The sequence below is a fragment of the Vespa crabro genome, chromosome 9 (genome assembly GCF_910589235.1).
Source record: "Vespa crabro chromosome 9, iyVesCrab1.2, whole genome shotgun sequence".
NCBI lineage: Eukaryota > Metazoa > Arthropoda > Insecta > Hymenoptera > Vespidae > Vespa > Vespa crabro.
In genome coordinates this window covers 4,479,369-4,490,000 of record NC_060963.1, presented here as the reverse complement: position 1 = coordinate 4,490,000, position 10,632 = coordinate 4,479,369, and the positions used below count along the sequence as shown (strand labels likewise).

General features: G+C 39.4%; 2 protein-coding genes across 8 annotated transcripts in view; one reads left to right on the top strand and one right to left on the bottom strand.

Annotated features, from left to right (window-relative positions):
* Positions 1 to 10,058, top strand: part of LOC124427101 (transcription factor Sox-21-B-like) — a 40,281-nt gene extending 30,223 nt beyond the window's left edge. The window contains exons 1-2 of one of the 2 annotated variants that reach the window (XM_046969591.1): positions 1,822 to 2,438; positions 6,893 to 10,058. In XM_046969591.1, the coding sequence (XP_046825547.1) occupies positions 2,236 to 2,438; positions 6,893 to 7,673 (984 nt within the window). In that variant the 5' untranslated portion in view covers positions 1,822 to 2,235 and the 3' untranslated portion in view covers positions 7,674 to 10,058. Of the gene's footprint in view, positions 1 to 1,821; positions 2,439 to 6,892 lie in introns of those variants that run through there. The other variant, XM_046969592.1, reaches the window with a different exon arrangement.
* Positions 1 to 10,632, bottom strand: part of LOC124427098 (peroxisome biogenesis factor 1) — a 95,904-nt gene that overhangs the window by 68,178 nt on the left and 17,094 nt on the right. For 2 of the 6 annotated variants that reach the window (XM_046969584.1, XM_046969576.1), the window contains one exon: positions 1,230 to 1,689. The exons of 3 other annotated variants lie outside the window; for them this stretch is intronic. The gene's annotated coding sequence lies outside the window, so the exon portion shown is untranslated. Of the gene's footprint in view, positions 1 to 1,229; positions 1,690 to 1,736; positions 1,816 to 10,632 lie in introns of those variants that run through there. One more of the 6 variants, XM_046969581.1, reaches the window with a different exon arrangement.

The following is a 10,632-nucleotide window of genomic DNA, read 5'->3' as shown; positions in this document are numbered from 1 at the left end:
CTCTCTCTCTCCTCCCCTCCCCTCCCCCTCTGTTCCTAACACTTTCGATCAGGCGGGAAACGCTTAACGAGGGTACGATAAAGAATTTCATGGGATAATGAACTCTGAAAATATATTTCGGTTATTATTGGCTGTTGGTTGTTATGTGGGGTATCGACGAGGGGTTTGATTATTGCTCGATGAAATTTTTCATTTTTCATAAAATATACATTTCTGAATGGTCTTTATAACATACTTCATGAAGCCTTCGAAACAAGCCAATAAAATGTGTGTTCTTATTCATTAGAAAAAAAAAAGAGAAGAAATTAACGAAGGAATAGTCGAAAAAATTTTTTTTCCCCCTCAAAATAAAAACGATATTAACAAGCAAACTCGAAAGGCAAGTCTGAATATTATTTGCCGCGGGGATGAATGTATTTGCACTTTCCGGAAATTTGACTGCTGACTACGGACACTGCTTTATAGTAGATGGTTTTCTCCAGCATCGAAGACGTTACCTCTTGCGAGCGGTCCCTCTCTTGTCTCCCCATTTTATACCTATACTCTCTTTATCGCCTTATCACTCGAAATGTCTTCAGCCTCAACGGTAGAGCACCCGGCCCCGGCTCCTCCCCCTTTCTCTATCCCTTACCCTCCCCCTCTCATTCTCTTTTCCTTCCTCCCCTCTTTTCGCCGAGCAATCTCAATCTTTACGGCAAGACAGCGCCAGCTCTGATAACATTTATTACACGAACCGTTTCTTTGCTCGAATCATACTGATGACTGTGAATAAAGAAAGAAAGAAAGAAAAGAAAAAAAAACAATAAATAAATAAATAAATAATAACCTTTAATTATCAAAGGACAGGTAAGAGATGTTATCTAATTGTGTACGAATAATTTCGATATTAATGGGGAAAAAGAAAAAAAAAAAAGAAAAGAAAAAAAAATAGAAAAAATAGGAAAAAAAAAGAGCAGAAAAAAACGCAAGTACTACGAAATATATATAAACGATAATTGATATTGTTTCAAATTGGTCTAGGTCGATGGTTAAAAAGTAAAAGAAAGGTCGAAAAAATGGTCGTGGTTGTAGGATAATCTGTAGGAGAAACGCGGCCTCACGAATACTCGAACAAACGTGTCTGAGATAGATCCATTGAGCTAGTTGCAAAAGTGTTAGAAATAATGGATAAGAGAAAGAAATGAAATAGGTTGGAGAAAGAGAGAGAAAAGAAAAACCCCAGGATCATGTCTAAAAGAATATACGTGACTTTATCTGTATATTTCTGTCTGTATGCGTACATGAGAGAAAAAGAGGAAGAAAGAGAATGAGAAAAAGAGACAGAGAGAGAGAGAAAGAGAAAAAGAGAAAGAGAGAGAGAGAAAGAGAGAGAGAAAGAGAACGTTCCTGGTCCACCTGTTGCATGCGTCGGTATTCTCGATTCGCCATGTCAACGAAGGAGCCAATCGTGGGTGTCCATTAGCCGTGCACGATGGTGGGAGCAGAAGGATTCGTCTGGTTGGCCGTCGGAACGAACTTTTCCCACGTCCCACGGGAGTCGGGCCACTCGACGCTCAGCGGATCCCGCGGATTCGCCCCGGACTCCTCTCACCACCGGCAACCTACTCTCTCACTGATCCTGCCACAGTCCTTGCCACGCTCTCGCTACGATCCGCGATTGTCTCTCGACGTCTCGCATTTCAAATTTACCTGTCGTCCGTAAATTTCGTTTAGTTAATCATCCTGAAAACTCCTTAGGACATTTGGAATGATCATCATCTTTGTCGTGAAGTGGGAATTCGTTAGAAATCAAATTGAACTTGATTGATCATAAAACTGTAAAAGAGATATTATTATTGAACGAGAGAAATTTATTATATATTTCTCAAAGAAAGTTCGTATGTGTTTAGAGAACTTTAGTGGATATCGCGGTGAGATCGACAAAAAAAAATCGATATGGATGCGTCTAAGAATTTTTTCGAGGGTACGCATAATTTGATGTCTAATTATTAACAGGAAAAAAAAAATAAAAAGCAAGAAAGAAAAAGAGAAAAGGGAAGAGAAAAAGAGAAGAGAGAGAGAAAGAGAAAGAGAGAGAAAGAGGGTGTTTGTGTTAAAGTTTTTTCATTTAAATGCAACGAAAGATAACCGCCAAAATGTGCATCGATTCGATTCAAAGTTGTTAAGTTGTTACGCGCTTCGAGACCGCGATTCGAGTTACGCGGGAATTCGAACGGACGAGGAAATACCGTCGGAATGTCGTCGAAAACGCTTCACAACGAGCACATTAAGAGGCCGATGAACGCGTTCATGGTATGGTCTCGTGGACAGCGACGTAAAATGGCACAGGAAAATCCGAAAATGCATAACTCCGAAATTTCTAAACGACTTGGAGCAGAATGGAAGCTACTAAGCGAAAGTGAAAAGCGGCCCTTCATAGACGAGGCTAAGAGATTAAGGTAAGTCTCTAAGAAACCAAAAAAAAAAAAACGTATTATTAATTAAAATAAAATTGAAATTCGTTCGAATAATACCAAAATTAAAATTATTTATTAATGTTTTTTAATTGGAAAGAAATAAAAAAATTTCCAATCTTTCTTTATGAATAGAATTTTGAAAAGAATATTGAAATGTTTTTTAATATATACAAATTATAATTTAATTTAGCTTCCACACTCACGCGTACGAGCGTACGAGCACACGCACATGCAAATGTACGCACGCGCACATTTGATTTACAAAACTTACGCAATATAATTTTAAATCGATTGATAAGAAATGATAAAGAATTCATTGGAGTCCCTTTTGAAAATCAAATCGATTTTGACTCTTCTATTTCTATTAGATCGACCCTCGCTGAAATCAAGCGAGTACAATTAAAAGATTAGGTATCATTGTCGAATCAACGATAGGGTTTTTCTCCACCGAATCTAATTGTTCTTTAGACATTCGGAACACTTCATCGAGATGATCGCGTTGAGGCGTATCTCTGCAAATTCTATGAGGGTTGAAAAATTAAGAAGGGGAACAACCTCGTAGTTCATAATACTGTACATTGTTGCTAAAGCTAAGGGCGTGCTACGTTAAGCTAGGGGGTTGAACCAGGAGAATAATAGGGTGGTATTTACCGATGAGAAAAGGGAGGGAGAGAGAGAGAGAGAGAGAGAGAGAGAGAGAGAGAGAGAGAAAGAAAGAATGCACTTAACTCTTTATTACCGACCCTGAATATTTAATAACTATTATGAGTTTATTTAGCTATTGAAGATAGAAACTCGACGAATTATTGATTTTAGACGTAACACGAATCTTAAATTACTCTAATGATGTCTCTTGTGCAACAACGTAAAATTACATAACACCGATTCTCCTTGCATAATGAACCTCCGAAAATTTAAATAATCAATTCTCGAAAGTAAGATCGTTTTATTGAAAATATTAAAACTTTCGTTTTATCATCGAGGAAGAATTTGGGGAACAAAATAAAAAAAAAAAAAGAAAAATAAAAAATGAAAAATAGGATTCAATATGAAATATAAAAAAGTATTCCTACTTTTATAAGAGAACGCTATATATATATATATATATATATATATATATATATATATATATATATATATATATATCAAATAATAATAATAATCTTATTCTTTTTCTCTCTTTCTTTCTCTCTTTTCATTATTCCACGAGTACGTCGTCGATTCGCCTTCAATCGAAAGTGTTCGTTTATTTCGTGGATCCGCCTAGCAAAACGCCGCAAAAGCAAGGTAGGGATAAGCTAGCGAGAATTCCGTAGGGGAGTGTAAGCGTCGAATTCGCTTTTCTCGCTGGCGCGGTTATGGGTCTGATAAAATGAAAAGAGGAATTATAAAAGTCCGCTGCGTATTCCTCAATGCCGAAACGCGGATCGTTTCCTATTGATCGGCCTTATCTCGTGCACCGATCCATTCCGCGAATCTACATTTCACTTTTCGCGATATCGAGAAACGAACGAAGACCGAAAGACGAACGAAGAAGGTTGGAGAAGTAAGAGGAGAAGGATGAGAAGTAGAAACGAAATTTCGAGGAACCGCCGGTTATATCGACGAATTTCACTTGATTTCCGTACGAGTGATTCTCGATGGAATTTCACGGATGAATTTCGTTAGAATTTGAAAGCAAAGTTCGACGTTACCGTCAGGAACTATGAGACAGAAACTTCGATCTATCTCATAGAAACAGACATTATAACAATTTACGTCGAGATAATTAATATTTACTTTACCGTCTGGCTGTATGAATGGAAAAAGTTAACAAAAAAAAAAAAAAAAAAAAAAAAAAAATATAATAAAAAAAAGAATTAAAAAAATAAAGAAAAAAAAAGAAATAAAAAGAAAAATAAAAAAAAAAGAGGGACACGAAAAAGAAAAAGGGAGAGAAAAAAGGAACAGAAGAAAAAGAAGAGGATATAGAAAAAGAAAAGGATAAAAAGCGTGGATGTCCACGTGAAATTTGGAGTGGAACGCGTAAGAGCGAATCCGCTTTTCTGCCGGATGCCGTGGAGAAGGAGGAAGAGAAGAACGATATCGGTGGTGGTGTCTGATGATGATGGTAGTGGTAGTAGTAGTAATAGTAGCGGTGGTGGTGGTGGTGGTGGTGGTGGAGGTGGTGGTGGTGGTGGTGGTGGTGGTGGTGGTGATGGTGGTGGTGGTGATGATGGTGGTGGTGGTGGTGGTGGTCGTCGTAAAATAAAGAAGAGAAGAAGGGCTACGATAAAGTCGTTCTCTTGGAGCCGCTTCTCGATATGACCGGTTGGTGGTAGTAGTAGCTCCTGCTTCCCGTGGAGCCGTGCTGTCACTGGCCCGACGTAATCTGTCCGTTCGTTCACGGCGACTCACAATGTGGCCCCCGAGATAACAAATAAAGCCCCATTGTCGCAATTGTGTGGATTTAAAAGGATTTGCGCTCCTCGTCCCGCGCTCTCCATCTCGTCTCGCCTCCTCGCCCCCGCCCCCATCCCTCTTTCTCTTCCTCCTCTTTCCTCCTTCTGCCGCCTCTATGCTGCTGTTGCCCGTCCAACGATTCACCGTCTCTTTCTCTACCCCTCCTAGCTCAGTACCTAGTCCCGCGATTCGTTCCTTCTCGACGCTCCTCTTTACGCTACCAAAAAGGATCTTATATCGTAGGTATATATACGCGTATATAGTTATACGTACGTATGTATTATGTAGATACGTACGCGTATGTATAAGTGTGTATGTATCTTGCAGTTGGAGCTATCAGTATATATATATCTCTCTCTTTCTCTCTCTATTTCACTCGGGATATCCACACACCTTCATATATCCTTTTTGCTTCGCATAATACGAGTTGTCATACAGACGGGACAGTGTTAAGAATTTTTCATCGACAGACTCACGATCTCACGTTGTTGAAAAGAATTAATATAATCGAGGTACGATTTTCGACGTGAAGAATTTGCCTGGGTAATCGAGGTATACCGAGTTTACTCACAATCAAAGATTAATTGATATTGTTTCTTGTTACGGCAGAAACCACAGGGTGAAGCTTATGTCGACCAGAATGATATAAAGCGTTGTTTATCGTCGCTGAAAGTCCCGATGCCGATGAAGAGGAAAGGGGTGTGGGAAGGGTGGTTGCGCGGCTGCCCGGAGAATTGCCGTAGAATTGTAAAGATTACGCCCCGATGTTTATGCATTTATGCTGAATTATTGTCGGCGCGGCTTTACCGATGTTTATGCTGATTTACGCTTTGTGCTATCTGCCGGGACACATTGTCCCGGAATTATTATTCCGCCGCCTCTCTCCTGCATCCTCCGTCATTCTCTCGCGCAATTCGCGTCGGTAAAGCAACGACGAACTTTGAAATTTCAAATTTACTCGTTCGAACGGAAAATTTTGTTTTATTTGACGTAGAGGAAACAAAAAAAGAAAGAGAAGGAAAAATAATAACAATTCGATTCATCAGATAATATTCCCAACGATCGTCATTCATTTTTCGAAGGATTTACTCGTTTTTAACAGAAAACAGAGAGAGAGAGAGAGAGAGAGAGAGAGAGAGAGAGAGAGAGAGAGAGCAAGCTTTATTTCTATCTTTCTCTTTCTCTCTCTCTCTCTCCCTTTCTCTCTCTCCCTCTCTCTCTCTCCTTTTGCGTATCGCTTTCCCCCATTGTCCTCCTTCTTTTCGACGAAATTCCTCGCGAAGAAGCCGCGAAAAAAGTAGAAGCAAAAAAGAGAAGGAGGAAGCCCTTTCGGTACGAACACCTATCTCTCCTTCGCTTTCTTTTATCTCCACGGAACGGAGCATAAATAAGGACTGCGTTTGTGCGCCGCTTGGGTACATAATGGAGTATTATGTGATGGAGATACGAAGAAGGCCCTCTACGTTGATGCAAGCACAGGGTGTGTGTACAAGATATTTACTACAAATACTCGTGTCGGCCCTATCGCGTCTTGGCGTAACGATAATACGTCCCTTTATACGGATAACAGTCTCGAAAAGAAGAGAGAAGGAAAGGAAAAAGAAAAAAAAGAAAAAAAAGAAAAAGAAAGAAAAAGAAAGAAAAGAAAAGAAAATATCTTAAATTGATTTATCACAAATTTTCATTGATCTTTCCAACTTAAGTAATTATTCATTAATATGAAAATTATTCGAGAGGACGATCATCGTCCGTCGCGGTAGATCGACACGATTAGAATTACACTTTAATAAAACTATATCGTTAATTAGATCATCCCTATAACGGGCCGGGCGAACTCCGTTATCTTAACTATGCCTGATTCGAAATCTGTTTTAAGCATGATTAACATGTTGCGATGAAAAAAAAATAAAAAAAAACTTGAAAAAAAAATGATTAATATCATACATTTAATCGTTGATTCTGATAACTTCGCTTACAAACAACATCTGTTTCAGAGCCCTACACATGAAAGAACACCCGGACTACAAATATCGACCACGACGGAAACCGAAGAATTTAGTGAAGAAAGAAAATAAATTCGGTTTTTCAATATCGCCATTGATGTCGCCTGGTGATACCCTCGGCAACATATCTCGTGGTCTTTTACCACCATTGGCACCACCTTCGCATCATCATCCTCTGATAGGTCACGACGATCTCAAGATACCTCGTTTCTTTCCACCGTTTCCGTATCCCCTCTATCCGATTCAACACAAGTTGGGTGACGAATTGAACGGTGGTAAATTGGCTGCGGATTTGGCCTTCCAAGCACTATACGGTGGTAGTACGTTTTATTCGAGTCACCAAGCGGTATCCTGGCCAGGATTACCGGCGACGACGTGTCTCCAAGCTAATTGTGGTTGTCCTAGTCCACCGAAGGATCCGAAAAGGACGTATTTGCCGTCGAAGTTGGAGGAGAGACCCTTTTCCAGTCCGGGTAAACACGAGGACGAAACTTTTCCGATCGAGCGTGATACTACCATCGAAGAATCTCGTTACAGAAAGTTAGAGGACGAAGGATTAACCTCGACATTGGAAAGGCATCAAGAAGAAAGATCGAGAGATCGTTTCTCATCATCTTCTTCCTCATCGCCAACCGATCGACCAGAAAGGGTATCTAGTACGACATCGGCAACGACAACGAGTACGGTGACTAAAGTTGAAAGCGTATTCTCCGTACAAAATCTTACATCGCCTAGCACGAATTTGACGTCCCATAGAAGTCACGTCATATGAAGACCGCTGCCGGTTCTCCCGGATCTAAACTTCCGGGGGAACCTTCTACCAACCGGTTGGCCGACGGCAACCGATTGGTGGAGAATACCACCGATGCTTTCACCGATCCCACAAGCTAGTGTTGCTAATTTACCATCGGCTAACATAAAGGACGACGATGTTCACTTTCAGGAAGAACATCAGAGAAATTCTGTCGTCTCTAGAACGACTGGGAGGACTGGCTTGCACGTCGGTGCCGCGCAATGAAATCTTCTTGAGAAGTATCATTAGGTGGACGAGTCAAGTGCATTTACTGAAACGTGATAGAAATGCTTTCAGACTTCTTTTACTTTTCTTTTAACGTGTTTAAAGAATTTATGATAAATATCTAAAAGCAGTGATATTACGTAAACTTCATTTCTCCTACGTGTTGTTTGTTGTTTATCTCAGCTTTAATAAAAGCAAGAAATAATCGACGATTCTCGCTAAAGAACGTTATATCCAAGGTAAGATGGCCGAAATTATTCAAATTTCGTCGCGTTACTTAAACAATTGATAAAATAAAGTGGAACGATGGAACGATGAAATTCGATACGTAATGTCGACGAAAGCCAGAAAATTATTATGTTAATTGAGACAATCCCAACATAGAGAAGAAGAAAAAAAAGAAGAGGAGAGAAAAAAAAAACAAAAAAAAAAGGAAGCGATGGCATCCACAACTACCTCAACCCTCCCCCCCACCCTCTACCGATCGCCCGTTGAAAATTTCGTGAAAAACATTTCCTTCTTTCAAAGCCATCTAGTGAGTTAGATAGTCGAAATCGATAACACGGCGTTACGAAAATCCCACAAAGAGATACGGTACTCCCTTCTGGGAGATACTCCGTACACGTTGGAAATACTAGAAGAGTCCGATTTTGATGAGACAACCAACCCTCTCATACCACATATTACCTACATACATGCGAATCGGGCGTGTCTTTGCCAACCCACGAAAAACAGAAAGAGAAAGGGAGAAAGGACGTAGGAGGGGTTGTATGCGAGATCGAGAGAGGAAAGGATGGAAGATGGAAAGGGTGAGAGAGAGAGAGACAGAGAGGGGAAAAGGGAAATAGGGAGGGGGTAGGGATGGAGGAGAAAAAACCTCTTCCAGTGGAGGCAAATCTCTTCTTTGGGATGCGGCCATGCGAAATAAGCCAAACGTTTTGAATGCTAACGTAGATGCGAGAACGGACCCGACACGTATGTGCTGTACGCGTTCACGGCTATTTTGTTGCGGTGGCGTTTTCGCGACGACGAAACGCATCGATACAACCCGCGAAATTATTCAGCGAAAACGTATGTATGTATGTATATATGTATGTATGTATGTATGTATGTATGTATGTATGTATGTATGTATGTATGTGTGTGTGTGTATGTATGTACCTACGTAAACGTTTCCGCGTACGCTTCACGGGAATATCGATCACGAGGAAGGTATTCGCGAATCACCCGTTGCGTATGTAATTACGTAAAATCGAATTTTCTTGTTGTTCGATGCCAAACGGAGTACCTATCGTTGTCCCCGTCTAGCCATTATTCCATTGTGTATATTTTATAGATTTTATTTTGTGACGATCGCGCATATATAGAATTTCTGGTGCTTACAAAAAAGAAAAAGAAAAAGAAGAAAAGAAGAAAAAAAAAAAGAAAGAAATAAGTAGAACTTTTCGAAGCGGATTTCATTTCCTTAAATCAAAATTTTCTTGTACTACAATGACGCGTCATACGATTAGATTTTCTAATCGTATTAATTCAATATAGGAAAGAATAACGGCTATCGAAATAGTGCTGGCGCTAAATTGAACTTTCAATATAAATGAGAATTCATTCATTATTTTGTTGAATAGTAGTTATATTTACTTATCGTTTTCTTCGTGAAAAAATTGTTACGAACTCGTGCAATCAAATCCTTTTGTATTTTAGTATTATATTATCGTCTGTTAAATAGTTCTTATTGAGTTAAGGGCCACGCGTTAATAAATTCCGAAGGGACACGCTAACGAATTTCAATAATACATTAGAATGACTCTGAAAAAGTCAAAGACGCATTTTACTTAAAGCGTTCCACAAAAGATGTAAAATAAGTATAATGTAAAACATATCTAATAAATAGAAACATATCTTTCGAGTACGTATGTAGCGCGTTCGTCTCTATGTAAAAGAAAAAGAAAAAAAAAAAAAAAAGAAAAAAAACAAAAAAGAAAAAACTCCAAAAAAAAGGAAGACAAAGCAAAAAAAAAATCTCTCATGTACGATCCGTCTAATTTTTTCCATTAACTTAAATCCAACTGCGTTGTATTACACGCCGAGGTGACATATAAAATAATCACTGTTAATTCATGCTGTAACATAATGCAATTTGTAAATAAAATCACGAATTAATTACTCGCACGATCGAATCAATTCAAAAATAATGTCCCCAGATTTGTGAAATGTTTTCGGATAAGTCGAATCGGAGGGAGGGGGGAGGCAAGAAAAAGAAAAATAATAATAATAATGATCATGAAAGAATGAAAAACGAAGACGTTTTTAAACAATTTTACGACGCTATCATTGTTCGTTATCTTGATGAATAAATGGCGGTGCTAATATTCGTAGAATACAAAAGAAGAAGAGAAAAAAAAAAAGAAAAAAGGAAAAAAAAAAGAAAGGAAAAGAAAAAAAGAGAGCACCCTCGTCCTTCGAGTGTTCTTCGTTTTCAGCCTCGCACCACCGTTCACCAGATCGTGTTTTATTTCTGATAGCAACGCTTTCGTTTCTGCTCCGGTGTCGTCGACGCCACAAGGACATTATCGCCGGCACGAAGGACCCTTTCTTCCCCCATAAAGGCAATCACACTTTCTCCGCGCGGAGATAACAGCAGAATGGAAAAGCAAAGACGTTCTTGGCACACACCCCTCCTCCCTCCTCTCGACTCCTCCTCCGCCTCAATCTC